Source organism: Pyrus communis, chromosome 10 (genome assembly GCF_041283825.1).
Source record: "Pyrus communis isolate YQ-2024b chromosome 10, ASM4128382v1, whole genome shotgun sequence".
Taxonomy (NCBI): Eukaryota; Viridiplantae; Streptophyta; class Magnoliopsida; order Rosales; family Rosaceae; genus Pyrus; species Pyrus communis.
The window spans coordinates 28494443-28521954 of record NC_142574.1 but is presented as its reverse complement, the minus strand read 5'-3'; the positions used below and the strand labels follow the sequence as shown (position 1 = coordinate 28521954).

General features: G+C 38.2%; 7 protein-coding genes across 8 annotated transcripts; all 7 read right to left on the bottom strand.

The window, feature by feature from the left end:
- Window positions 1–218: 218 nt before the first annotated feature.
- LOC137729841 (cytochrome b561 domain-containing protein At4g18260-like) lies at window positions 219–2431 on the bottom strand. Its single transcript, XM_068468885.2, has 4 exons — window positions 2077–2431; window positions 1816–1980; window positions 1105–1253; window positions 219–834 (listed from the first exon to the last, which is right to left on the bottom strand). Exons 1-4 carry the CDS (start codon window positions 2221–2223, stop codon window positions 477–479), a joined length of 819 nt encoding a protein of 272 aa, XP_068324986.2. The 5' UTR covers window positions 2224–2431; the 3' UTR covers window positions 219–476.
- Window positions 2432–5076: 2645 nt separating this feature from the next.
- Window positions 5077–6801, bottom strand: LOC137728078 (large ribosomal subunit protein eL20y). The gene is made up of 4 exons (XM_068466964.2): window positions 6647–6801; window positions 6432–6547; window positions 6265–6328; window positions 5077–5626 (listed from the first exon to the last, which is right to left on the bottom strand). The coding sequence occupies exons 1-4, from the start codon at window positions 6659–6661 to the stop codon at window positions 5285–5287; spliced, it is 537 nt and encodes a 178-aa protein (XP_068323065.1). The 5' UTR covers window positions 6662–6801; the 3' UTR covers window positions 5077–5284.
- Window positions 6802–7368: 567 nt separating this feature from the next.
- Window positions 7369–10207, bottom strand: LOC148693840 (large ribosomal subunit protein eL20z-like). Its single transcript, XM_088678444.1, has 4 exons — window positions 9872–10207; window positions 9709–9784; window positions 8906–9020; window positions 7369–7699 (listed from the first exon to the last, which is right to left on the bottom strand). The coding sequence occupies exons 1-4, from the start codon at window positions 10122–10124 to the stop codon at window positions 7628–7630; spliced, it is 516 nt and encodes a 171-aa protein (XP_088534570.1). The 5' UTR covers window positions 10125–10207; the 3' UTR covers window positions 7369–7627.
- A 962-nt stretch (window positions 10208–11169) lies between these two features.
- On the bottom strand, window positions 11170–13358 carry LOC137729339 (small ribosomal subunit protein uS11x). The gene is made up of 6 exons (XM_068468265.2): window positions 13223–13358; window positions 12399–12518; window positions 12261–12306; window positions 11933–12018; window positions 11612–11741; window positions 11170–11473 (listed from the first exon to the last, which is right to left on the bottom strand). The coding sequence occupies exons 1-6, from the start codon at window positions 13223–13225 to the stop codon at window positions 11406–11408; spliced, it is 453 nt and encodes a 150-aa protein (XP_068324366.1). The 5' UTR covers window positions 13226–13358; the 3' UTR covers window positions 11170–11405.
- A 633-nt stretch (window positions 13359–13991) lies between these two features.
- On the bottom strand, window positions 13992–17339 carry TRANS11 (translocase 11). Of its 2 annotated transcripts, none has more exons than XM_088677193.1 (8): window positions 17032–17339; window positions 16788–16889; window positions 16417–16634; window positions 15683–16133; window positions 15496–15560; window positions 14843–15033; window positions 14450–14658; window positions 13992–14302 (listed from the first exon to the last, which is right to left on the bottom strand). In XM_088677193.1, the coding sequence occupies exons 3-8, from the start codon at window positions 16569–16571 to the stop codon at window positions 14120–14122; spliced, it is 1254 nt and encodes a 417-aa protein (XP_088533319.1). In that variant the 5' UTR covers window positions 16572–16634; window positions 16788–16889; window positions 17032–17339; the 3' UTR covers window positions 13992–14119. The 2 variants fall into 2 exon arrangements, with proteins under 2 accessions (XP_088533319.1, XP_068324992.2); XM_068468891.2 differs by having other exon boundaries at window positions 16824–16889; window positions 17032–17335.
- A 774-nt stretch (window positions 17340–18113) lies between these two features.
- LOC137728027 (la-related protein 6A) lies at window positions 18114–22507 on the bottom strand. Its single transcript, XM_068466902.2, has 11 exons — window positions 22143–22507; window positions 21173–21254; window positions 19914–20008; window positions 19751–19822; window positions 19573–19649; window positions 19393–19474; window positions 19107–19154; window positions 18922–18987; window positions 18690–18833; window positions 18486–18579; window positions 18114–18402 (listed from the first exon to the last, which is right to left on the bottom strand). Exons 1-11 carry the CDS (start codon window positions 22395–22397, stop codon window positions 18275–18277), a joined length of 1143 nt encoding a protein of 380 aa, XP_068323003.2. The 5' UTR covers window positions 22398–22507; the 3' UTR covers window positions 18114–18274.
- A 910-nt stretch (window positions 22508–23417) lies between these two features.
- On the bottom strand, window positions 23418–27291 carry LOC137728685 (protein BIIDXI). The gene is made up of 3 exons (XM_068467422.2): window positions 27018–27291; window positions 24758–25255; window positions 23418–24179 (listed from the first exon to the last, which is right to left on the bottom strand). Exons 1-3 carry the CDS (start codon window positions 27103–27105, stop codon window positions 23581–23583), a joined length of 1185 nt encoding a protein of 394 aa, XP_068323523.2. The 5' UTR covers window positions 27106–27291; the 3' UTR covers window positions 23418–23580.
- Between the last annotated feature and the right edge of the window lie 221 nt (window positions 27292–27512).

The window sequence follows — 27512 nt, the reverse complement described above, 5'->3', positions numbered from 1 at the left end:
CTAGTTTACCAAAACACCCTTAGGCAATGTTTATAAATGTTAGAAAGCCATGAGGGGAATGTGTTCATTGTACCATTGATGATGTGAATTGTGAACTTTGACTCAAATGTGCTAATTTTTACTAAATGAAAGTTCTACATCACTTACACTCGCACCAAAAATTATTCTAAGATCTTGTTTGATAGAGAAACTTAACTTATATAAGACTATTCACTATGTTAAAAACTCCACAAAGTTTCATTCTTATTAGTGTTAATAAATATGTAAACAAATTATATGTATTTGACATTCTAATACAAAGCACTATACAACTATTGAGTACCCTCTCCATCATCCACTTTTTAATGCATGCACTCCATCGCTGTCTCTGCCGTTAAAATCACCCACAGTTGCATACAGTGCATGCAAAAAAAGATTAAAAACAAATAAGCACTCACAAACAAAAGCCAAAAATAAAAAGCAAAACCCATGTTGTTTTAGTCAAACAAGTTCTTGAGTGCATTGACTTTGCCACTAGGCTGCTGAGCTGGCAACATCTCCTTTTGATTTTGGTGCTGCCTTTGAGCAATTTCCTCATCTTCTTGCTGTTGCTGCCTGGTTGTGCCTAAAAGCACTCCTTGTTTTTGTATATAATCTCTTTTGTCTTGGAAGAGATAATACGCAGCAATGAAGGAAACCTCAGCTGTGAAAAGAACAGTCCAAAGCCCTGAGCTTCTCTGCGTTCTCTTATGGTAGGCTTCTAATCCGGTGTAGATGTTGATTATCCCTACCAAGGATATCACTGTCCCAAGCATCCAATGTGCCAAGTACCATACACTTCTTTCTTTCTTTCCCCTTCAAGAAACAAAAACCCTCATCCCAAATGCAACAATAACGAGAGATCAATAGTTTAACAGTTTAGTGCGTGCCTTTTAAATTTTGACAAAAACAACTTTTAGAATTACAAAGTGTTACACTGTTGACTTCTTCTTCTGTCCAGAGAACAAAAGTTTTAGATTGAAGGAGGGGCCGGCCAATGGTGTAAGGATTCATAACTTTAGGGTTGATTTTGTCAATTTTGAAGACGTGGACCAAACTGTCACTGAATTAACTATTATGGATTACCTGCGAGGCCTGAAAAATCCTAGTAGGGTTTGTATCCATATGGCAGCATAAAGTGCTAGACCTAATCTTTGGTGGTTGTTGTTGAAGGAGTTCTCAAAGTTTCTTAGGGACATCACAGCACCAGCGGTGGCAAGAAGCACCGACAGCACCTGTGTTATAGATCAAAGTTTAATCAGATGACATCATATACGATAACAGATGTATTTAACATGCCTGAATTATTGCGGCGACGGAGTAATTATGCCAGTATATGCATGGTGTATCAGAGAGTGATAATCTGAAATGATGGTGATATTAGTTTGCAAAATGATTAGTGCAGGATCTTAGTGAGTTGGAGGAGACAAATTCATGAGTTAAGTAGAAAGACAAGAAAAAAACCTGCTTTTTCTTGATGTTCAAGTAATTAAATGGTTATTGACAAATATTGTTGCATTGTTTTTCAACTTTAAAATAATTAAATAAGGGTGCAGATAGGTTTATAAACAAAAAAAGAAACAGTGGACAGCATGATTAAAGTTAAAGTGGCTTCTCATGATTATTGAGAAGAAAGATCAAAACTCGAAAGATTACTGATGGTGTAACATATAATCTTAATTAATCAGGATAATGAAATTAATGATAATTGGACAATTAGTGTTCTTAGTTATAATTAGATAATTTCGGAAAACAACTCAAATTCGAAGGAGAAAAGAGAAAAAATTAAGAACTTGCCTGCAAAACAATATGGAGATAGAAGAGAACTTTGGTTCTTGTTGCCCCACGTTCCTCTCTAGCAGACATTCTAATTACAAGTATTCCAAGGGGCATCAAAAACCCAATTGAAAACCATGAGAGGAGGCCATGAACTGTAACGTTAAACGTCATCCGGGGACTCATCTGCGAAAATAACAAGCCGAGAAGGAGAATACGAAGAAAAAATTCATCTGCAAAGCTCGAAAAGGAAAACAAAACCGATTTAATTAAGAACGTTACCTTGTGAATATTTTCTTTTATGTTCTCGTGACTGCTGTGTTGGTTGACATCTGCATGCAATGAGCAACTAACAAATGGTAGAAGAAGAAGAAGAAGAAGATAATATGTAGAAATAGTGAAAGATGCTAGCTTGAGAGAAGTCTGCATTCTTCAATTTCTGAGTGAAACAATTCCAAGGAAGAGAAGAACCAAAAACCTTTACCTCTCTCTCTCTCTCTCTCTCTCTCTCTCTGTGATTTCAGTTTTTCATCATATACGAAAGCACTTTTAGGATGTGTAGTACTGTTGATCTGATTTGGATGGGTTTCGGGATAATTTGGAGAAAGAAAAGTTGGATATGTGTTTAACTTCTCAAGGCTGGTTTGCTGTTGTTTTTTGTTTTTATATTGCTTGTGTCGTGATAATAAACATTTGTGGAAAAAAAAAAAAAAAAAAAAAGGGTAAATGTTTGGTAAACTATAATGCTTTTAGCAAAAATAAAAGATGAGATAGTATTGTCAACATGAAAGTTTCATTAAAAGTTTCTGTTCACTTGCCTCACATGAAGAAGAAAAAAAATGCGTTTTTGAGAAGCATAGTTAGAGCTGCTTCTATTTTATGTTGTTTTAGACTCATAATTTCAAGAAGAAAAAAAAACACTTTTTTTTTCTCATACAAAATACAATTTTAGCTTCAACTTTTTTAAAAAACTGTTTGAAAAGAAATTTAATTAAGCAAACCCAAATTAGCCCATCAGAAGGAAAAACACCTTAAAACTATAAGTTTTTATATACAAAAACTTTAGCGAGCTTAATTGGAAAAGAAAAACCTCTAAGCTAATCACTTGTCATGTTATAAATTATTTTGAGTTGTCAACATGGTTTTTTTCTGAAGTACAAAACTCAAATGTTAGTTTTATAAAATGTCATGTTATCACGAATTCACAGACATGAAAGACTCAAAAATAAAAGTATTACCGATTAAGCTATAACAGCTATAGGCTTTGTAGCATGGGGCAATTCATGGATGGTAGTTAGTGTGAGAGAGAAGATAAAGATAAAGAATTAAGGGGAAAAAACAAGAAGGATGGTCTTTGAGAGAATCATGAGATGAATGTTAGGTGGATAATTTCAAAAACTTAGATCAAAGTTGAAAGTGGTAGGAAATTGCCGGGCTTTCTGGTCTTACATACAAATGATGATTAACGCCAAATCACAAAAGTTGTCAGTAAAAAAAGGCCAAACTTTAAGGTCGGTGGAGTGCTTAATCTTAATGGAAGAACAACTTAGGGGCTTAATTGATTTTTCTAGCTCGTTTTTCAGTTTCACATGTATATAGTATATTGTGTCCTTCGATTTTATTGTGGTTTGCTTGAATCTAAGACAAGAGACAAACTCATACATATATTTTTGTGAGACGAGTCTCTTGGATTTGTTATATCATGTGAGCAGCATATAAGCTTAAATTGTGGAGAATGGCATATTATTCCCAAAAGTAATTCTACAGTGCTTAATTATCTATTCTACTAAGAGAACACTCCTTGTCAACTTTTTATCTCCTTTTTTCTGTTTTACCTTTACTTTCGATACACAATATTAATATGAGGAGGGCAAATACTAATTTTGTATCTTTTGAGAAAATGACAATCATATCCCTATTTTTCTTATTTTACCCTCTTTTTTTTTAGAAAATGACAATGATATACGTATTTTTTTAATTTTACCCTCACTTTTGATACACTATTTACATAAGGAGGACAAAACAGTAATTATGTAATATTGAGAAATTGTTCACACACAAAGTATGTGTTCTCTGCTAGTTACTTATGGAAAAAGACACACATTGACCGCCTGCCGACTTTTTTGACCATCCTTGTTGAGCTCTTACAAAAGGATTCAAAGTTAACTTTTCTTATGGATTTAAAGTTAATAGTAACTAGCAGAGAGCACACATTTTGTATGTGTGAACAATTTTTCAATATTACATAATTATTGTTTTGTCCTCCTTATGTAAATAGTGTATCAAAAGTGAGGGTAAAATTAGAAAAATAGGTATACGATTGTCATTTTCTAAAAAAAGGGTAAAATAGGAAAAATTAGGATATAATTATCATTTTCTCAAAATATACAAAATTACTGCTTTACCCTCCTCGTGTCAATATTGTGTATCAAAAGTGAGGGCAAAATAAGAAAAAAGAAACAAAAAGTTGACAAGAAAGGTTTTCTTAATAGAATAGAAGATTATATAATTTTATGGAGAATGGCATATTATTCCCAGAAGTGATTCTAGCCCCTTCGGAGCCACGTCCAAACGGGTTCGTTTGGAACTATTTCTTCAACAAGCACTTACAAGAAGGTTTATTAAAAGCCTTTCTTAAAAGCGTTTCTACACATAAGTACTTTTAACTTTTTGTATCAAAAATGGTCTAAAGCGTTTCTTGTTACTTTAAAAACGCTTTGAAGCACAAAATATGAGTGGCATACTAATTTGGATGTCATATCTCTCATCAAAAGCAGGAATATCTGGTATGATTTGGCAAAGGTGTTGATGATTTTGAATAGGTAATGAGTAAACTTTTTGCTTAAAATGATAGTATTTAATCTCCCACTTGAATTCCTGACCAACTGAAAAATTTACTTTCTTGAACAAAAATTGAATCTCCAAATTCCATTAGCTACACTTGCTAAATCATAACTTATCGAAGCATAAAAACTACCATGTTTCAACATGCATCCGCCACGCCTGGTAGATTTAATATCGGTAGCGCTATCCACACACCTATTTTTACTTTTCACACACATCTTTTAACCGTCAGATCAAATGAATTGAAGATCAATACGCAAAATAACAAAGGTGTGTAGGAGGCGAGGAGGTAAAAGTGTGTGTGAATAGCACAATCCTTTAACATTAACAAATGAAAAAAAAAAGTACAAAACAGTATGTAACACTCATAGAAACAACCATTTGAGTAAGGCAAAATAAATCAAATAGAAAATCGAGGGTAACATTCAACAATATTAGTGAAAGTCGAGCAACAAACATAATCAATTGCAAATTTTGAAGTGAACAAAAATGGGATTTAGAACCCCCAAAGGTACTCCAATTGTTTGTCTTTCTAAGATAGTCAAAACAAATACCCAAAAAAACAGTAACCGAGAGTTCCACCAAAACGATTCAGAGACTTATCTGACACTAACCCCTGTTTAAGCTTGTTGGTCGAGTTACCAAATTACATAAACAAGTTGGGCCTCGATGCCTTGTACGTAGTCTTCAACTTCCTGGATGGTGGTCTAACCTTCCTGAACACCAACGGGAACTTGATCTTGGAGTTGTGGAATTGCTTGGTGCTTTCCCTCTTGCAAAGCTTAGCGGGGATGGTGGCAGTCTTGATGATCTGGATACAAGGAAACCTGACCCTGTGGCGAGATGCCATCTCAATGTACATCTGCTCCACCGCACCATTTAGAGTGGTGTCACGGTACTCCTTGTACATGTTGTGGTAACCTGTCCTGCTTTGATACCTCAACCAGATACCGTAGTTCTTGATGGTTGTTGGGTTCTTCTCAAAGATCTGCAAGCAGATTCCAAACAAATAGATAAATACTATCTCCGACAACATCAAGAATAATCTTAAATCTGGCATTTGAAACATCACATCAATAATTATGAAAACAGAACAAATGATGAATACCATAGACTTGAACAAAAAGCCAACACGCTTACGGAAGCACCTTGCATAGATATAACAGTTGCCATTCTCACATTAAAGTGCTAGACCATAAAAGACAAAAATGGAATCGAAAATGTAATCCAAGAGCTATAACAATCAACACGTCCGCGTTCCTAAAGACATGTAAGAATGCTGCATTATGCATACGGATCTGTAAAAATGCGAAGAAATGATGTATTGTTCGTCATTGGCATTAACTTCATTTCGGTGCTCTCCGTCACCGTCAACGCTGTTTTACTTCATTGTTAATACAGTTATTCGTCATTGTGAAAGTAATTTTGGAATACACCAAAAACATTGAGATTAGTTCGACTTTGAATTATCAAAATTGGTTTTATAAAACTAAAGAAAGAACAATCACAGCAGCTATGTTGTATGTATTCTGAACCCACATTTCGCCATCGAAAACCGCATTTAGGACGAAAGAGAAAATAATATAGATCAAATCAAATTAAACACAAATGGAAAGTGGAACAAACCTCATTGATGGCAAGAACTTGGCCATTGCTTTTCTTCACCTTCTTCAGCTTCCTCAGAAAATACCTAATCCAAACAAAATCAACAGTTAAATATTTCAGAAACAACCCAGAATTCGACCATGCAAATTCGGGATCAGATAATCCGAGCTCAGGCCAAGGTTTTATACCAGAACTTGGACTTGGCGCGAACCTCATTGGTGGCCCACAGCTTCATTCTGTAAATCTTCGGCTGCTCATCGGTCTCGGTGGGGAGCTTCCTCCCGACGACCTGGTACTGGTGGAACTGTGACACAAAAACGACGCCGTTAGTTGCAGCTCAAAACCCTAAAACCTCCATTTCTGGGAACAGCGGGATATCGGAGAAGAAGATACGCAGGGTTACTTTGAAAACACCCATGTTGGAGAATCGGAGAAGACGCGGCTAAGATCTCTGAGGGTTCTCTCTCTGGTGTGAGAAGCGCAGGCTAGGGTTTTTGTTTTGTTCATATATCGGGACGAAACCCTACTTCCATTGATGGAATGAATATGGGCTTTTTTTAAAGGCCATCAGTTGGCCTTTTTACAAGTAGGCCTGTTTGGCAAACCCAAAAATAAATCTTTCTAGTTTTGGAGAGAGGATGCTCGTCGGATCCTTTTTTTGAGGATTCCGAGGATCCTCTAATCACATCCGTTTATAGTATGCTAGTTTTTGTCAGGTACTGTTTATATTCAATTTTAAATAAAAAATTTACAATAATTTCTAACCGCATGATGTACAATAAACGGATGTGATTGGAGGATTCTCAGAATCCCCTCATGAATCAGATTTTCAAGTAAAAAGTAGAAAAGTCATAATTATTGTGACTGAAACTAAATTGAAAGGGGTGCTAATGGAAGAAACTTGGATTTGTGATGCCAACAAATGGGACCGATGAAAACAAAAATTGAAATGTAACAATTATACTGTCACGTGATGTTACTAATAGGCAGTTTGACAGTCTCGCCAACCAATTTCTGGATGGATGGATTGCCATTTGCATAGCCTAATGAGCGACGAATGCCGCTTTTGAATAGTATGTTGCATCGACGAGTCAATGTTTTTACGGAATTTCATTGAGAAAGAAATCTAGAAAGGTGTACGGCATTGGCCATCTGGATATAATCACAAAATAATTGTATGTATGTAGTTTTGAGTAATGAATGCTTGCAAATTCTGAGAAAATAGAACACCATATTGAATAGATACAACAAACACCCGCTACTCTCCTGTCAAGTACATGTGCAGGACAAACCAACATATGGATCATCAGCACCAGCCATCCCCCACAGCTCCTTCGAGTGAAGGCTAGGTACAGACACAGGATTAGATCATCGTTCGCAGTCCTTAATGAAACCTCATCAGGTTTTCAGCTCCATTCGTTACGCCCAGAGTAATAGCAATCACAGCAAGAATCGACTGAAAAAAACGCAAAAACATAATTCAAAATGAAAGCAAAGCCATGTATATACCTTGCTTCTATCAGTCAAAACAATGAACCCAAAAAAACACAAGGGTACAGCTTCTATTTCTATTTTCTAAACTAACTCGAGCATGGCAGGAATGAACATCAAGTAAACAGCATTACCCCAATAACGAAGAACACTCGATGTCCTCAATACAACTGGACCACACCTTAGAATTAGAATATGGTGGCTTGAAACAATCGCTAAATTCGTGAAATGGTACGTAGACTTAGAACAGGCAGTAAGGAAATTACTAACTTTGGGTGCAGAAATTAAGGCTCAAGCAATGTGCCACTTCTCATGAATTCTAAACTTGGGGGACTGGGGATAGAATTAAGGAACGGGATCGAACACTTGCATGGAATGCGGAACGTGGAGAAATAGAAAGAAAGTAGGTCTTGGAGCCCAAGCATTGTATGCCTTTAAAGGCCAATAATCACACCAGCATAGGGAGGTGAGAGAAATGGTATTAGGTATAATGTACGGCAATTTGAACAAACATTGACTTGAGGAATCGGAGTGTTTTTTGCAGGTACCCCCTCCTCCCTCATTGATGGCAAGCAAAGATGGTGTCATGCGTGCTTCTCAACATGGTTACAATTACTTGTTTAAGAATTGGTGGACCCCAATTTTCCCGCTCCAACACTAATACATACTTAACCAGGGGCAACAACCCTCCACCCATAACACAGACGAGGTTATACATGAACTAATGGTGGACGAGGTCATTCAGGAAATCCATAACGATAAGACCTTTCGCAGATTCCAAAGTGGGGCTCTTGCATAACTAAAACTGTAGAAATCAGAGTCTTTCGGATTTTCACCTTTCTAATTCTTTTGAAGCACTAATAATGCCAAATTAGTGACATTATAAAGTTCATAACCAAGATCAAGCACCTATCCAAAATTTCAACTTTCGAATAATATGCTAAATAAGATAAGCCTGAACCTTATGCATGAGTTCCTATTATGTGCATGGTTATCTAAAACTAGATATGTCTAGTGCCACTGTGTTGTTGGTTGGAAATTTTATGAACATCAAGCGATCGCTATTTCGTGAATCCTCAAACTGTTAATATGTCTTTGGGAGTTATACAATGAAAAAAATTACTTGCACATGTAGATTTTATGATACGAAACATAAGGAAGGAACACTTACAGCTATTGTGCATGCTACATATCCAGGTTTTTCTCTGTAGTCCACCTGCACACAAAGTAAGATGAAAGTTCCAACATACCAGGGGATGCCTCCAAGAAAGAAACCTGCTATAAACCTTCAGAAAGAGTCAAATTGTAATCTGTCAGTATTTAGTAACAGCCAGCCAGAAGAATGATAACGGAACAATTCTTGTTAGTCAAAAGTTCAAAAATTTCAATGGTAAGCATCAAGAAGACTTTTTCTTATCATGATCCTATAATGAAGTCCGGAACTAGCAGAACTCCCTAAATTTTAAAGATCAAAACTTGTCCAACAAATGATCATCCCATTATAAACTGCTTCCTGTGAGAACATACTGGGTCCAACCATGTAACTACTAACCAGCGGCAAGATTCGAGCTGCCTTAGCCAAGATGGCACAGGTTGGTGTTGTCCCACCACTGACGATGGGAAGCCACTGATACATAAGCAGAACTAAAAAACAGAATGCAGCGACTTAACGGGCAGACACATAGCTAGTAGAAAAGTCCATGGTTTGTTCGGGAAAGGAAAGAATTCCACGATGGTATTCGTTCGATACATTAGTTAATTAAGTCAGGACAAATGATGATCAACACACAAAACCAACATGTTTTGTATCGATCCGGTAGCTATCCATTCTAATTCTTGACTAAATTTTCCATTACCAATATGTTCTCTGGGAAATTTATGAATCGTTAGAAGGTTTCAATGCTTACAACACAAAAACAAAGGACCGTAAAACAAAACTTCAAAAAAGGATGGAACGGCAATGAATCAACTTACAATAACCAGCCTATGCCGATGCCACAGCAAGGAAGGCGTCGTTCCCTTACAGGTCTTCCTTCCACAACAGCATAACCTTCAAACCCCAAAAACCCGATTTAATAAAACGAACAAAAATTAAAAAATTCATGAGCACGGAAAAGAAATTGGGTATCGATCATACCAGTAACCGTTTGGTATCCATGTTGGTGATGGTGGTGGTGGTGGTGGTGATGATGGGGAGGCAACGGAGGACGGCCGGATGAACGGGGAGGTGGGACCGGCTGAGGAAACCCGACAACCGGCTCAGGCGGTGGCTGCGGCGGCGGAGGGTAGTAGTTTGCGACGCCTTGGAAGGTGCCGTAGTACTGCTGCTGGCTCTGGCTCTGCCCCTGCTGGTCGCCGGAAAGGCCTCTGGTCTTGGAGTCGTCGCTCATTCTTTCGATCCCGAATTGAGAATTTCGGGTGGATGGTTTCGATCAGCAACGGGCGGTGGTTTGATGGTGAGCGCTGGACGGGCGGGATCGTAATTTTACTAGACTTCAGGTCCATTTTTATTTCCCATTTTGGGCTTCTCTCCTTTGGGCCTTTATAGAGGCCCAAGCATATTTCAAGGAAGTGTGGGCTCATGGTGAAAGCTACTAGTTAGTTGGAATTGTCCGTTATGTCCACGTTCGAATCTTTCTTGTCGTAAATCATAATTTGACATATCTAAGTGGAAGGAATTTAACCACCACGTCACAAGACTAATCCTTTTTAATATTTCTTTTGGGTAACAATATGCCATTTTCATGTTGAATTTAATTATTAATCCACTCATACGTTTTGACATGGTCATCAAATTTGATCCTGTATAACTGTATAGGTATATTCCATCCACTCTATGTTGCAGTTGAAATATGTGTCGAGATTGAGCAGGAATCCGAATTCAAACTGCGCTCCCGTACTAGGAAGATTCCAGCTAATGTCATCGTCCTCGGATTTGCAAGTGAAGTCGACTGGTTTGTGGTCGCCATTGTTGACAATGCGCACGAAGTACTTGGTCCCGATGATACAACCAGAGCTGCAGGTGCTATATTGGCCGATGGCCAAGGCAACGAGTAGCAGAAGTTAGCAGAAAGTAACCCCTTTCATCTTGTCAGCTAGCTTCTACTCTCACTCTGGATATGATTTGATGATTTGCCTATATGTTTTTATAGAAGGAAAATATTACTGCGGTTGATTTCGTAGCAACGAAAACCAAATCGGGTTGACGTGCATGATTTTCTGGCAATAAAACCAAATCAGGTTTCATTAATGCATAGGATATGAAGTATTTAGAACTAACGGAACATTTAGCGCAAAAACGAGCACAGTATAAGACTTGTTACCCACGTATCTACGTTTGCACTTGATGAGTTGCACAAGTAATATGAATTAGCAGAATCCCTTGCGGACCAGAATCACAGCAAGAAGGAAATTGCACCAACAGCAAGAAGAAAATAGACCAAAAGATACTTCAATGCAGACCAGAATAACAGTGTAAATAACAAAACAAAACTTAAAGAGTAGCAGAACTCTTTCCGAATTAATTGGAAATAAATCTTTGGAAAAACATAGGAAAAAACTAGAGAGTTTCGAAACCGAAGGTAACAGCGCCTAATTTCGAAGTAACATAATCCAACCGAGGCACAGCAACCACCCTGACAAGCAATTCTGACCAGATACGAGGTGCAAGCTTACAGCCTCCTTCCTCTCCTTCCACCCTTTCTACGGGTGCTGTCAGTTGGAATTGGAGTCACATCCTCTGAAAAACGATATTAAAAAGGTCAACATTCCATACTCATACAGACAGCTGCAAAAAGAATATCAAAAACATGTACGCCAGACAAAATTTGCCCTCTTGGACAATATGACAGCTTTACTGAAGAAATTAAGGGCATACCTATACGACCAATTCTCATTCCAGAACGAGCAAGAGCCCGGAGGGCAGACTGGGCACCTGGACCAGGTGTTTTAGTTTTGTTCCCACCAGTGGCACGGAGCTTAATATGAAGTGCAGTAATACCCAATTCCTGCATTCGTAAAAGTTAAAACACATTAAATGGAAGCAGAAAGAAAAATATTATAATACTAGGAATATTGCACTGAGGTTTAGTAATAATGGGCACAATCGAACAAAATGGTCCAGATGACCTTCACAAGAAATACGATTAACTCAAGAACAGAAAGAAAAATAGACAGTGTAATGAAAATAGATCAAGACCTTGCATCTCTGCGCAACATCCTGTGCTGCAAGCATAGCAGCATATGGGGAAGACTCATCCCTGTCAGCCTTCACCTTCATACCACCTGCATTTAAAGAAAAGCATACTTCATGAAACATAACAAATTACTATTTGTAACGAAACATCTGAACATATAGGCGGCTAAATTCATCACGCTACAGTTAGGATTATTACACATTATTTGAAATAAAACTTACAAATATACCAAAGCATTCACTAAACGAAACCCCAACACGAGCCCAAGTTGTATGAAATAGAAAAGCCTATCTAGCTGATCTTAAAGTCTAGAAGAGAGAATTTCCTTACCGGTGATACGGACAAGGGTTTCTCTTCCTGAAAGATCAGTCACGTGCTGAAACATAAGCAAGGAATCAACATTACAACCAGAAGAATAGACAGAATGAATTATGCATAAAATGCCTGGAAACAGATCAGTTTACTTACAATGAATGTGTCATTGAATGACGCATAAATGTGTGCAACACCAAAGGCATGTTCTCCATCCTTGAGGATGGGACCAAGGGTGACATTGTCTTCCTTTGGCTCTCTAACCTTCTTCTTCGACTGCGGAACACATAAAAAAGGAACATGTCAAAACAGGAAGATCTAGCGCCAACAATGATACGCAACAAACACAAATAATGCCGAGCACATCTTTACATCAGACCCACTCCTCCAATTGAAATTTCTGTCTTTAGTGCCAATGTCTTCCGATTGAAAAACAAACATTTGAACCATCCACTCCAAATAACAATATTTTTCAAAACACTGAAAAAAAAATCGAAGAAGAATCGACAAGTTTTGATTTTCATAAATTACTTTCATTCCTATCAACAAAAATTGAACTTATCACATCAGAACATGATTAGTATATACAGAAAACTAATAGATAAAAGCCGAAATCAAATCAACCTACAAAATTGACTGAAACCCAATCAAAACTCCACATCATGTGCATCATAACCCAACATTAAACTAATTAAAATTCAGAAAAAAGAACCCAAAAACCAGAACCCAATTTTCCATTAGCGGCGTTCGCACCAAATGTTAAGCATTCGAAAATCGAAAGACCATTCAAAAACCCAATATCTGCACAAAACAAATATCTAGGAGGGCTCTTGATCTGAAACATAGCTACATAAAAATGGAAGATTGGGGATTTACACACACCAAAAAAAAGCTCACGGATTGAATTCTGAACAAAAATGAAGATGAAATCGGAGACGAAATACATGAGAGAGAAGAGATTGGATTTTAGATTTGCTTACCATGGCTGCGAAACGGAGAGATTGGGTGCTAGGGTTGGAGGTGGCTGCTGGTTGCTTTGGCCGACTGTAAAAAACCCTAAGCAGAGAAGACTGAGGGGAGTGAGTAAGCGCTTTCGGTTTTATATCAAAAGGCCAAACTAGGGTTTTGTGTGGTGAGAATAAAGACTTTGAATTTGCAAAAATGTCCCTTGATTTATTAAATATTGTGATTACTCACCTTTAGTTTTGGGTTTTGCTTTTCCGAATAACCTTCCACCCTTATATTTTACTTCATTTTCAATTTTTTTTTCTTAGGAATTTAGCGATAAAGTATTTTTTTAACAAACGATATGACCTATACTAAGAAGAAGGATGAGCTTAGCCTTACAATGGACTAGTAATAATGTGGTTCAAATTCGCCTTTGGCGAGAATTGAACCTAAAACCTCTCACTTACAAGTGAAGAGGAATACCACTAGATCGTAGGGATGGGCATAAAAACTGCCAAATCGGAAAACCGAATCGAATTGTGACAAAAAAAAAAAAAAAGGAGAGTCCAACTTAAGTGGGCTATATCTTTAAAAAAAACCGAATCGTCTTGTGACCAAAAAAAAAATCGAATCGTCTTGTGGCGTGGTGGTTCAATGCACCATTTGTATTGCGTAACTAGCGTTGAAGTTGGAAGTCCAGGATGAAGCCCAAAACAGGAGAGTCCAACTTAAGTGGGCTATATCGTTAAAGCATGGCCCATTCTATAGTTTCACTTTCGTTAACAAAGTTTGGCACACAAGTTTGAAATGTACATTTACTCTATTTTCTCAGCAACCAACAATTACAGAATAAAGACTAAAAAACATACAAAAATTAATTCTAGTAATCCTAGCTAGTAGCTACAAAGAATGGTAGCAACGTCGAAATGCTATGCAGAAATAAGGCCAAGATAACCCGCACACACCGCAAGTATGGACGATATAGCGTATGCACCAGCAACAATGACCGGTTCTTTTAATCCACATAGTTCAAGGTGGTGATGAAAGGGTGCCATTCGGAAGAGACGGCGCCCAGCTCCATGTAAACGCTTGGTTGTCTTGAAGTATAGTACCTAAAAGAGCTCTAAGATATTAGTTCGCAGAAAAACTGAACTCTAAAACCAATTACGAGAGTGAAATCCATCCATTTGCCTGAATCACAAAACATAATCAAACGGACAGAGGAATGGACGACATGTTTACTCGCATGGGTAACAAACCTGCAAAATAACTGATGAGGCTTCGATGACAAAGATTCCAGATGAAATAAATAAAGGGAAAAACATCCCTGTGCAACAAGCCATTGCAGCTAACCCTCCCCCAAGTCCCAGGGATCCGGTATCACCCATGAATACAGATGCCTTGTATCGGTTGTGCAAAAGAAAACCGACACAAGCTCCTGCCATTGATGCTCCAAATATAGCAAGGTCTGTTTCATAAGGCAGTCAAAAATTTAGTAATCCAGAATTATGTAGAAAGGATAAGTTTTTTCTCAATGATTAAGAACTGTAAAATATCCAACCCCTTGGTGAAATTGCGCTAGTACAGGTTCAACCAAATCGGAAAAGCTAAACATCAACATAAAACGGACATGCAATGACAATTACACTGACCAGAACATATTGGAAGAACTGCAATCGACATTCCTACAAAAGCCAACGCAGCAGACCCTCCAGCCAGACCATCAAGACCATCTGTTAAGTTAACCCCATTTCCCATAGATACGAAACAGAATGAAGCCAACATTAGATAGCATTTTCCCAGGAACACGAGTCCTAGTGCAGGTAGAGGAACCAACAGTTTCCTGCATTGAGAAATAAAAGAACAACTTGAGTAGAAGCACCTTGAGTAAAGCATTTATTATATAGAAGCAGGAGAGTAACTCAGCCATGACAATCCAAAAACAAAATGTCCCACTATCGGCAAGTTAAATTTAGTGTGTATGGTATCAATCCCAGTTGCAACTTTCACAGTTAAGAATATCACACAGCACCTGTCGAACATATTTCAGCAATCTGAATTTGGATGATTTTCGAATGGGAGAGAAACAGCTACACAAATATGACCCCTGGATAAGCGGGAAGGTTTAACAGTACAAGAAAAACAACCAAAAAAGAGAGAAAATTGCAATAGACCCTTTTTGTGAAAGACTGTTAGCAAATAAGAACCAAACACAAGTTGATATTTTCTTTTAAACTCAACAAGTCAACATCATAAGAACAGAAATGTGAGTTACCATCAGAAAAATAGTTAGAAGAAGATATACATGCCATAGGGTGATGATACATTTGCTGTATGCAACCAATACGAAAACCATGTTCCAACAGCTACCTGTAAAATAAGCATAACATAAATATTGCTAAAAAGTTTCATAGAACTTAGAATCAACTCTTAAGATTAACTGGTAATCCACACACAAAGTTTGAGAAAGAAAAACTCAAATGTAAATTCACCTCCAAAATAAATTTTGTCCATGCAGATAAACCAGTGTTATGTTTCTTGACGAGGCTTAAGATATCATCAAGTAGCCCAATTGCAGCAAATGCAAGAGTTGCTGCAGCAGCTCCAGAAACTTCAACAGAGGAAAAACCGGCAATAAATTTCGCAACAATTACACCAATTGGTATAAAAAATAGTCCACCCATCGTGGGAGTTCTTTTCTTTAAGGAGTGCCTCGCAGGCCCTTCTTTTCTGATAATTTGACGAATCTTCAAGACATAGAGTAGAGGAACACAAACATATCCCGCGCAAGAGGCTAAAATGGCTGAAACAAAAAAGGGGCATGTCAAGTGAAATGGTGCCAAAGGTAGTCTAACAATCCTCCACGCACATGAATCCACATATAAAAGTAACACCACTAAGAACAGTATCAATCCCATGTTGAGTAATACGCCATGTCTGATCCTGCAAATGTTAAGTGTAAACGACAATCAGACTAAGACCCACATACACTGCTAGTTCAACCACGTGACTAAAAGAAAACCTACTTCTCATCATAGCGTAAAATTTTGTATGTTTAAAATCACTTGTTGAAATCTATCATAACTCATGGCGAAATAAAATTACATAAATAAGTGATTTTGAGTATCTCTCAAACTATGAAACACAACCGCTTTAGCTAAATATGTAAAAGTTTATATTCCTTCGAGTCTGTGAGCAATGCGCGATAAACAGATGGCATACTTGCCTGTGCTTCTTACGCTGACGTCCAAGCATTGCAAGCCGGTGAGCAGTGACAGTCCTAGCATCATCAGCTGATACGGTGATGGCAGGCAAATCAATATCAGCAACGGGGGTTACTACAAACTCTCCGTCACTATCTTCGCCGCTGGAATAAATCATGTACCCTGTAGACTCTTCACGTCCGGTCCCCCAATCATCAAGTGGTGTTATATCAGCTGATTCCTGAGAAGAAAAAGAAAAAAAAAAGCCATTCATATATGCGCCCCTGATAGCATTTCAGTTCAAAAATCGAAATAAAAATAAAACACTTCAAAGCCAGTACTTAAGAAGGGCACCAAAGCAAATTCGGAACCGAAATCTAGCTAAATTACAAACCCCTTATATGAACCAAACAAAAACTATGAGGCCTACAGAATCAAAGGACCCGAAATCGACAGAACTGTAGCGAAAGCGGCGCCCATTTCTCCGCCCGATCAACTGCAATTGATAACGTATGAAATCAGAACACATTAGAATAAGCATTTCACTACGAGCCTGTGAGAGGGCTTTTCGTCACAGTTGGCTTTCTCGGCAACCAAACAGAAAATAAGAAACGAACCGGAGATACCAGAAAACAAACCTGAAGATCGTATCGGATACGGGAACTCCGAAACGAAAAGGCCGAAACGGATCGGCGGCGAACGGGTGTGCAAAGCGAGGAGGAGCAGTGGCGGGAGCGAGAGAGTTGGAGAGGAGAGAGATGGCGGAGGAGAGTGAGAGAATAAGATGATGACGACGTCATATCTCGGCGGAAGAAGACGGGGATGATGAAGATTCAGATCTCGGAGAGGTTGGTGAGTCCATTAAAAACTGGACAAGACGAAGAGGAAAAGATGTCAGAGTTTTGGAGCATTTTATACCCAAAAATAAAAAAAAGAAAAGAAGGCCGGAGGGAATGCGAAAGAGGAAACTTTGAAATTCTCGCACCGTATTTCTGTTTTTAATCGAGCTATTGACGCGCCAAATGGCGCGTGGGGGTCAGTCGGCGTTTCCGGATATGGAACCTTGGGGGAAGAGATCTCCTCCGGATCTCTCCCACCAAGTTCTAGGATTCAGAAATCTTGATATTTGAAATTTCATTCTACGACTACAATTATTATAATTTTAGATTAGCTCTCTGTTTATAACCGTTGAATCAAATTTTAAGAACCGGATATTTGGATCCCTAGAATTTGATGGAAGAGATCCGAAGAGGATCTCTTCGCAAACTTTGGCCTCGTTTGGGATGAGGTGGCAACTGAAAGAGAGGATTTGGGAAGGTATTCTTTAGTTGACTTTTGTCGTGAAGAAATGAAATTCAACATTTTTGCCATTCGTTAGTTGACAATCCCAAAGCTTCCTAGTGTTAGGTTTTACCTAATTTACCTGTCGATTAGGTAAAAGTATCGATTGAAGACGGCATGTTAAATAATATCTAGTCATAGCAGATGTTGGTTAGGTCATTTGATCAAATAGTATATCCACCATTGCATAAGTTCAAATCCATATTTCTCTAGAAACCGCCCAACACCCCCTTGTTAATCTTTTGTCATGAATTTTTGATCCAACGCTCAAAAATTAATAGGGGTGTATGAATAATTGAATAGCACTACCTATAAGGGAAATGCAGACTACCAGTGCCCACCTGGGGTTTAACACTAGTATTGATTCACAAACCCAACAAAAGTTCAACATAAATTCGGATTACGGTTGATAGATGCATATTCACATAAGTCCGCCGGCATGAGTACACACACACCACGGTTCTACCAGATCTCGGTGCAATACATACAGAAACGTTATGAAACACAAAAACACTATAGATCTGGTGATCAAACCACTTGCTAGGTCTGGGCGGTGCTCGGAGTCCGCCCTCGCCCCATTGTGAATCCCCTGGTTCCATCAGGCATCCTTGGGCCGGGTGGTGGCTTTGAAGGTTCAATGCCGTGATTGGCCGATGTAGTTCCATGACCTGGGGAAACATTTAGGTTAGATTAAGGGGATAGAGTCTATAAAGGAAAAGAACCTATTCAAAAAATTGGTTCAACGACATACCAAATCCATTGGTCCCACGGTATTTTTGCCTTCCTGGTTGCCCCCTATTTCGACCTCTATGCCCAGTTTTCTCTTTGGGAACTCGCTCTCCGTCCTAGAATGGCAGAACGAAAAAGGTCAAAACTTAAATTCCAGTCAAGTGTAACAAAAGACTTGTATGGAACTGGATCCATCAAGGACTCCTGCGAAAGTACCACCACTTACCTCTTCATCAGTTGTCCGTGCATCATTATGTTTCTCACTTACAGTATGATTCTCCCCGTCTCCTGTTTGATCGTTACTTCTGTTGCCGCTACTCTTCTCAGAATCAAAACCCCTCCAGGGTTGTTTTCTCTGTCCATACTTTCCCTGATGCAAATAAAACCAACATTAACTCTTTCTTATAGCCAAAAGTGAAGATAGAAAAAGAGAAAGGAAAAATGTCAGGATCAAGTACCACTTGCTTTAGAAGCTTCACCCGCATGCCATTTCTCCAATCCCCCTCATTGTTTAAAGTAGTGACCTGATCCATACCACCAGGAACGAAACTGTAAGCTAAGGATTGATTATCCGGGCTATTGGGCCCAACGAAAATGACGATTATTTTGATGACGATAATGTTGGAAAAGAACAAACACTTACAGCTTTGTCAGCAGCCTCCACGGTATCATACTCCACAAGGGCATGCAACTGCAGCAAAAAACAATACACATTACAAAAGGCTGCCCAAATATCTCAAAATTGTCTTCAAAAAGACCTCAAATATAAGCATAAAGGCAGCAGTTGCCTCAGACCACAAAAACATAAGACATTCCCAAACCAAAAAAATCCCAGACATGGATAGTGTATCTCGGTAACCGAATCCTCTTAATCACCAGATTCTGAGAATTAGCAAGTATAATCATGCACATAAAGTTAGAAACCATACCTTATTACTAATCAGCTCAGTCTTGCCACCTTTTGTTGACGCTTCTAATGCATGTGGGTCAAGTATGCATAAATCTTTTATTCTGAAAATTTGAAAAGCATGCTACTATAAAAAAAAATGAAGAGAACAATAATGTCACAAGCTCACAGCATGGGGAGAAAAAGAAGGAAAAGAACATACTTTCCAGCTTCACCAAATATGGTCTTAAGGTTCTCCACCGAATGATCCTCAGGCAGGTTCTCCACCAAAACAGTGCACTATAATGCATAAATTAGATGCTTGAAGTTTTCCAAAAATAATACATCAAAAATCAAGGAAATAAATAAATAAATAATCAAAATCATGCACAAAAGGTTACCTTTGGGTCCCTGTTTTCAGTTGAAGGAAGGGGATGAATCCGTTTCACCTTCTTCCCATTCGAACTCACAACCTACAAAAAGGAGATTTATGCTTGTCTTTTAGCATATTCGTGATTCAACTTGCACTTAATTTTTCACAAGAGAACAAAATAAGAACATTACAAGGAGGGTAGACTCCCTCAATGCATCCGCTATGGACGAATTGTCTTGAATGAGCTTCTTCATTTTTCTAAAAGAAGCAATAACTGAAATAGGAACTGCAAAAAAATATGCCAAAAGTTAGCGAAAACTGTTAATATGACGGTGAAGGAAAGGAGACAACTAATAATTTTTCTTTTTGTTACAACTAAGATTTTTTTACCAACAAAGAACGAGCAATTTGATGTATAAACAAATACCAATGCCACACGGGTTTGAGGTAGTGGTGAACATTCTCATATACACAAGCAGCAAAAGGAGATAACGAAGTCTAATAAAGTTCTCATCTTCCTGCCAGAGAAGTAATCACCCCCTTTCCCAAAAGTGATATATCACCGCAATTACACTAATTAGAAACAAGAATAACCAAAAGGAACGAAAAAAATTTCTAATTCTGAATTTTGCAGTAGAATTTAATGAATAGAGAAGGAATCAGTCAGCAGTCAGTTACATGGTCATTCAACACCAACCCAGATGCTCGGCACAGCCATTTTTGGCTGCACCAGGAAAACATCCAGGCAAGGGAAGCCGTCAGAAGTACCTGCTTTACTCATCACCTTCATCTCCTCTACTCTATTAATGCCAGATTTTATTAATATAAACATAATTAACATTATAAACTTTCAGCACCCCTAAAGCATGTACTAGAAAATGACAAATAAAACACCTTGGAATAGATTGGTTTAGATCCACATCCAACCACATGAAGTCATGGTAGTCAAACAAATTGCAAATCAATTTGTCACTTGGTAATTTCAATACTCTATATTGCCAAATGTAGGAATCTGCATCAGATTAATTCTACTTTGGATGATTGAGGATGAGTTTCTCAACACGAACCTTTATCTTATTTTCTTAACGGAGTCATTACTCAAATAAATCACTTGGAAAAAAATTAATGCCCGTCCAAAGTTTTATTAGCCTATTACATGGGAAAAGTGATTAAACCAACGGGTGAACAAAGTTCATAGACACCTATACCATAATACGATAAGATTTTGTTTAGAATGACTTTTCCTGCATTTGTCTTATAAAAAGCGCCATTGCAAATTTGCAAATCAATCACAGAAGAAGAAATAAGAAGCCATTTGGGGTACAATTGGGGAAAGACATTTGGCTAACGTGAATCAAATCAGAAGAAAAGATATACAAGCTTCAGTTCGGTACAAAAACGCATTCAACTAAAACTAAGTTGAATAAAAAAAATAACACTAAACACTCACCATAACCTTCTTTGTTCTTTTTAATCATACTCGACATATAATTGTCAGTGGGCAAGTTTTCATCGCTGAAATAATACTCCACCTGCAAATCCACAAAGAATTGACAAATGATCCTTACATGAGAACTTAGAATTAGTATAGCAAAACAGTTACTACGTGAAATATCTACATTTCATTTTCGCTATTTGACTAAATCTCGATGTGAGTCAAAATTTCGACTTCAGTGAAACTAAAATTTGGTTTAACGATCAGCAAAGTGGGCACAGAAATTAGTACATTATGGTCTATACTAATGTGGCTTCAAAAAGCGGTTCCAAATACGAGTCAAAATTTCGACTTCAGTGAAACTAAAATTTGGTTTAACGATCAGCAAAGTGGGCACAGAAATTAGTACATTATGGTCTATACTAATGTGGCTTCAAAAAGCGGTTCCAAATACGAGTCAAAATTTCGACTTCAGTGAAACTAAAATTTGGTTTAACGATCAGCAAAGTGGGCACAGAAATTAGTATATTATGGTCTATACTAATGTGGCTTCAAAAAGCGGTTCCAAATACGCACTCAATTCAAATTAACTTATCCTATATGCGTACGAAAAACGGAAATCAAATCACAACAATTTTATTGCATTTATTTTACCAGTTTTTGAGTTGTTACTGAAATTTATGCCGCAACAAGTACGAATTAAGAGCATAATATCAAAAATCGTAAAGCTACTCAAACAATCGGGATGATAAATGCGATTCTAGGGTTCATAATCAATACAACGCATATTGCAAGGTCTATGCAATATCCAATTATCAGCTACAAATCATATTCCTTTTAAAAATCAAACAGATATAAACTCCTAGGGTTCACTTTTCCACATGCCAAAAAAAAGAGATAGAGATACACACACACACACACACACACACACACACACATACATATATATATATATATATATATACAGAGAGAGAGGGGTTTTTGCCTGTTTAATAATCTTCTGTTTGAGATCCTCAGAGAGACCACCAGCCCCAGACGATTGATCAGGGTCATCATCAGACGGCTGTGGTTGAATCTCAGAGGAGGCGCGATCGGGAGATCCAACGGGTGAGACATCAGAATCGTGCGGCGGGAATGGTGGGGGCGAATCGGTGCCGCATGTGGTGACAGTGGGGATGGTGGTGGTGGTGGTGATGGCGGTTTCGGCGGTGGTCACGGTGGGACCCTCTTCGCCTTCCATTTAGGGAAAGCAGAAGGAGGGGGGAGGGGAGGAGAGAGAGGAGGGGGCGAACCTCTCAAAGGTTTCAAATGGGACAGAAGGCCCCCGCTCTTTCTTCTCCTACTTCCAGCTTCGTCTCCTTCCCACATTTATATAGACCCACCACCGCAAGTGCTACGAATGACGTGTGACGGGGGCATTAACGTCATTTCATCCCCTCCTTTGTTTTCATTTGTTCTTATGGTTTGTTTAGGTCAATGGGCAAAAATAGCACTTGTTCTACAAGTTTCATGTTTGATATGTCATTAATTAAAAAAATTTCAAGTAACTTACTAGACAAAAGGTACAAAGTGATATAATTTCAAAATCTTAAACAGCAATGCGAGAAAATTAAAATCTTCGACTCATTTTTAAACTACGTGATCACATACGATTTGATTTTGAAGAAACCAACTATGAGCTTCTTAAGGAACCTTAAAAACTTGTATTCCACAACATTATACCTCATTTTGAAGAATAAAGGTAGAACTTAAGGTACATATCACCTCTCATATTCAAAGTAACCTCCGTGAAGTGCGATTACAAAAAGTGGCAAAGCATCATCCAACTTTGGAGATAAGATATCGACCCAATAGTACGCATTCATCCTTTGAACTTGATTGCATTCAATCAATGAATTCGTAACTTATGTTTCATACGAACTGGAGGTTTTAAGAACCATAAGAACGGCGCAAGTGTTCTATCGCTGAAATTGTAAGTTTATGCCTAATAATAAGCATGCATTCTTATATTGAACTTGATTGCATAGGATGAATTATGAATGTATTCGTAACTGTGTTTCGTTACAAATTGGTAAGAATCGTAAGAATGACGCAAGTATTCCATCGCTGAAACTATAAGTCTATGCCCAATATTACGCATACACACTTGTATTAAACTTGATTGCATTCACTGAATAAATTCGTAACTTATGTTTCGATAGGGATTGGAGACGAAGCAGAACACTGAAACTATAAGCTTATGCGGTCGAAATTACGAAAATTGGATAAAGGAAAATACATTTCACATTCATAATAAGAAAACTATAGAGTAAACTTAGTACCTGGGACTATTGTTTGCAAAAATCCCTCCCACGGTAGACGTACTAAAACCAAAACGTTACATATGATAAACTTATCTTGCCAAACCCTAACCCTAACCCTAACTAAACCAAAACCCACACAAACAACCAGAAAGCAAGCCCAACCGCCAGCCGGCCTGACCCGCCAAACCCATTTCTCCATGACCCAGAAAACCAAACTCGAACATCATCCACCACAGGCCCACAAAGTGAGCTCATGTCGTCGGTCCTGGTATTGTAGTACACACTGTAGAATGCAATCCTTGTCCTCTCAGCCTTGGCCGTGAAATTCACGCCGGCGGCTTGGAATGTACTGTTGGAATTAGGGGCGTAATGGACATTTTGCGCTTGGTCGCCGGCGAATGCCATGACGGCAAGAGGCTGCTTGCATTTGTCATTAGCATGGCCTAATGAGAAGGTCAAGGTGTAGGGCTTGTTTGGTGAAGTTTCAACCATTTGGGAAATGATGCCCTCTTTTCCAGACAGCAATTCAATTGCCCGTTTTCCTTGTGGCACGGCGTAATGGTACGAGTCTATGTACCTAACAGCCCGGTTGGACTCGACGATCCAACCAGGTAGGGACGAAGTTTCTTCGTCAAGGTTGGTGGGGAGCAGGACTCCGAGTGAGATGTTTGGGAACATCCATGGTCCTTCCTCAAAATCACCATTGATCACTGCATTGTCTGCACAAAATATGGCAAATAGTAACCACTAATTAGTAAACCCAAAAAGCTTATAACCCCAGTCAACAAATAGGTTAATATTCTATCACATTGCAATTTTCTGTTCGACTGTCAATCTAAACGACGCATTCAAATCATCATCCACTAACCCAATTATACAGCTACGGACTTCAATGTCCTCTCGAACTGAAGCCCGTATTCAAAAGCAAACCTTAGGCCCATCAATCATACATGATAAAATTGTTCATCTGTCATTATCTCGTCGCGTGACTAATCATGTTATGAGCAAAAATAAAAAATAAAAAAGAATGTACTACAACGGAGTAAGGAATTTATTAAAGTTCTATATCACGATATTTCGTAACTAATATAAGATACCGTCACAATATCATCTTGTCTATTATTTAAGTTCAACCCACCCTCACTTACTTGACGAGAAAAGAACTTTGGATTTGTCACCTAGGTCAAACTTTGGATCGAGAGCTTTGAAAGTCATCAAACAAGCCCCCACATAATGGATCCTATGGTGTGGGCCAGTAGGGTTGAAGAATAAAGCGGTTTGGAGGGAAGATTCATACCTTTGGGCCTGTCAGGGGTAAAGAGCTTCTTCATAGCAACGTCATCAATGATGGGCCCACAGGTGGGGTCATCCTCCATGCCGGGATTCCTGAAGACCAACATCGCATTATCCTCCTCCGCCTCGAAGGCCCAAGCGTAGGGGTCCCACCCCTGCACGTTGTACAAGGTCTGCAGGTCTATCGTCTGCGACGCAGGTGGCACGGACACGTTCAACGACTCCAGCTGTGCGCACGTGCGAGCCGCGCTGAAAGTCACCGAGTATATCGACCCCTTCTCCACCTTCACCTGCTGCCTTATTTCGGCGTCGTTTCCGAGCCTCACCGCGTGTCTACCTTGCGGTACGATGAGGATCATCCCACCCTGTTTCTGCCCGGACTCCACCAGCTCAACGGTGCCGTTTGCTTTCCAGTTGGGGATACCGGCGGGTCCGTCTACCATGCCCTCCTTTGAAAAGCCGCCTGATGGGGTCAGTTCAAAATCTCCGTTTGGCACTGGCCCTGCAATAAACGACGTCGATTTAGAAATGTAGGCCATATTCATCAACCATGTGAATTATGCATGGATTTGCCCCACTCCAACACAAAACTGTGTCGGCTGGTGGTATTTTCCCCAATTATATTTCGTCAAAAAAAATTAATTAAAAAAATTAATATCTTATATTCTTATTATTTTTATAAAAAAATTAATATAAAATATTAACATTATTTAATCTTAACCGTATAAAATAAAAAGAAATAAAAATAACATCCAAACAAAAAAACAGACAATCTTCCTCCTAAAATATCGTCTCGCTCGTCAAAGAACTATTAAAGTAAAAAAAAGTGGGGGAAAAGGTAAAAACATTGGGTTGAGCGCGTGGACCCTACAAAAGGACCTTCTTTTTACGGACACCAAGCACCATGTGGGGTGGCGATTTGGGTTTGGTGATCTGAAGGGACAGCTATGCATTTTTATAGGGTCAGTGACCTTTACGGAAAGGTACTTTGTCCTCTTGTATAAATACGGGGAAAAATGTGCCAGAAATTGGGCGCGAATCCGGATTTACTTGGGTTAATTTAGATAATTTCACCTACTCTGTGACGGACAAATGGGTGAAAACGTAAACTAACTGTAGAGCAAATGTACCCTTCTTCCTAGTACTTTTACTTATTTAACCCATCTACTAATTTAACCAATCTTCTTAAGGCCTAAGGTTTTAATGCAAAATATAGCTGTCTTCCTTCGAATTTACCAAATGCAGTCTGTACCCAAAAATATAAAATGAAAAAACAACACTGCATTACGACATTTAAATAGAGATTGGCTTTTCAGTCAAAATAATTTTTAAAATTAATGTAATTTTTTTACTTTAGTTTTGGTATTTTTTTTTTTGATAAACTTTTTTTTACTAAAAACTAATAGAAGTGATCTTTTAGTTTATAATTATTCGGATCATTTTGTAAAAATATGTCAATATCTTTGTTAAGTTGAGGAGTTAGCTTGAGAAAAATATTATTAAAAAATAACCATAAGGTTGTTCACGTGACTCTTAAATAAGGATATTGACATATTTTTCACGAAAATATCAAAATAATTTATGATGGACTACTTATATCGATTTTCATTGTCACGACCTAAAAGTGAAAAGTTACACCATTCCAGGACCATTTAGACTAACAAGCCAACGGAGCTTTGAACTTTGGAAAAGCATCAAAGAAAATGCGGGCAAAAAGCAGGAACTGAGAAAAAAAATTAAGAAAAACTAATAAAAAAAAACTTAAAAGTTTAAGTTTGAATGATAAGAACAAAATAAAAGGTAAAATAAATAATACCGAAATTAAAAAAATATAATTTTTCATTAAAATAAACAGTACCGTGAACTTTTCATTAAAAGTCCCTAAACTAAGAAGCTTTGGGGCTGAAAACCTTCGTGACCGGAGTTCACTCTACTTCTCCTGGCGGGAAGTATTGGGGGGAGTTACACTAATTGGTCATACTTTGTGAAAATTAAAGTGATTTTGGTGAGCCAGAGCAGTGAAAAATGAGCCCGGATTAGTACAGGAGTTGGAAAAATTCTAATCAAGAGCGGTGATTAACCAAACTAAACAGTCCATCATTAACTAAACTAAATGCAACTCGATGATTCACGACAAACCCATGAAATCTTATAGCCCAAATAATACTAATTAGATCTCAGGAGTTGGAAAAAAACGAAAACAGCAAAATGCTTCGAAAAATTAAGAGAGAAAACGAGAAACAGAGAGAAACCAGAAAACGTACCATCTTCCGCCGAGATTTGAGCTGCCAAATGACCGAGAAGAAGCAAAGTCGGTAAGACCCATTTGGGTAATGTGGAGCTCCGACCCATCTTTTCTCTCTGGACAGACTGGACTCTCTCTCTCTCTCTCTCTCTCTCTCTCTGCAACGCGTTGCTGAGTGAGTTTATAGTAAGCAGTGAGGAGGGAGAGACTCAGAGAGTGTCCTTTTATCTAAAAGATTCGACTTCAGTCGTCTTTATTCTTTAGTTCTTAAGTGGGATTTACATTTTTTAATCAAAGTTTTGCACTTTAATATCATTTATTTGACAAAAAGGACAGCAGTCCTCGACTTTTTTCGTTTCAGAATTTTCGGGAAAATAAAAAGAAAATAGAAAAACTAAAGTCTTCCTGCCGTTCCCACCTTTGAATTTTGTTTTTCAATTTTTTATAAGGTACTGCTACTCACACACACCGAACCCTTTTATTTTTGTCTATTAATTTTGTTCAATTCATTTAA

Bases quoted from the DNA above. Each gene is read 5' to 3' on its own strand.
- LOC137729841 (XM_068468885.2), bottom strand. From the start codon at position 2,223: ATGCAGACTTCTCTCAAGCTAGCATCTTTCACTATTTCTACATATTAT. The intron at 1,254-1,815 runs GCAAGTTCTTAA...TCTATAACACAG, and splicing joins ATCTCCATATTGTTTTGCAG to GTGCTGTCGGTGCTTCTTGC. The intron at 835-1,104 runs GTAATCCATAAT...TGTTTCTTGAAG, and splicing joins GGATTTTTCAGGCCTCGCAG to GGGAAAGAAAGAAAGAAGTG.
- LOC137728078 (XM_068466964.2), bottom strand. The intron at 6,329-6,431 runs GTATAAAACCTT...TGTTTGGATTAG, and splicing joins CGCGCCAAGTCCAAGTTCTG to GTATTTTCTGAGGAAGCTGA. The intron at 5,627-6,264 runs GTTTGTTCCACT...ATCTGCTTGCAG, and splicing joins AAGTTCTTGCCATCAATGAG to ATCTTTGAGAAGAACCCAAC.
- LOC148693840 (XM_088678444.1), bottom strand. From the start codon at position 10,124: ATGAGCGACGACTCCAAGACCAGAGGCCTTTCCGGCGACCAGCAGGGG. The intron at 9,785-9,871 runs GTATGATCGATA...TGGGGTTTGAAG, and splicing joins TGGATACCAAACGGTTACTG to GTTATGCTGTTGTGGAAGGA. The intron at 9,021-9,708 runs GTAAGTTGATTC...CTCTTTCTGAAG, and splicing joins ATCGGCATAGGCTGGTTATT to GTTTATAGCAGGTTTCTTTC.
- LOC137729339 (XM_068468265.2), bottom strand. The intron at 11,742-11,932 runs GTCTTGATCTAT...TTACGAATGCAG, and splicing joins ATGTTGCGCAGAGATGCAAG to GAATTGGGTATTACTGCACT. The intron at 11,474-11,611 runs GTATGCCCTTAA...ATCGTTTTTCAG, and splicing joins AATGAGAATTGGTCGTATAG to AGGATGTGACTCCAATTCCA.
- TRANS11 (XM_068468891.2), bottom strand. From the start codon at position 17,193: ATGACGTCGTCATCATCTTATTCTCTCACTCTCCTCCGCCATCTCTCT. The intron at 16,134-16,416 runs GCAAGTATGCCA...TAACATTTGCAG, and splicing joins CGTCAGCGTAAGAAGCACAG to GATCAGACATGGCGTATTAC. The intron at 15,561-15,682 runs GTGAATTTACAT...CTTATTTTACAG, and splicing joins GGACAAAATTTATTTTGGAG to GTAGCTGTTGGAACATGGTT.
- LOC137728027 (XM_068466902.2), bottom strand. From the start codon at position 22,397: ATGGAAGGCGAAGAGGGTCCCACCGTGACCACCGCCGAAACCGCCATC. The intron at 19,650-19,750 runs GTAACCTTTTGT...TATGCATTATAG, and splicing joins CTGAAAACAGGGACCCAAAG to TGCACTGTTTTGGTGGAGAA. The intron at 19,475-19,572 runs GTATGTTCTTTT...TCAAATTTTCAG, and splicing joins ATATTTGGTGAAGCTGGAAA to AATAAAAGATTTATGCATAC.
- LOC137728685 (XM_068467422.2), bottom strand. From the start codon at position 27,105: ATGGGTCGGAGCTCCACATTACCCAAATGGGTCTTACCGACTTTGCTT. The intron at 25,256-27,017 runs GTACGTTTTCTG...CGTTTATTGCAG, and splicing joins TCAAATCTCGGCGGAAGATG to GGCCAGTGCCAAACGGAGAT. The intron at 24,180-24,757 runs GTATGAATCTTC...TATTTTGTGCAG, and splicing joins TACCCCTGACAGGCCCAAAG to ACAATGCAGTGATCAATGGT.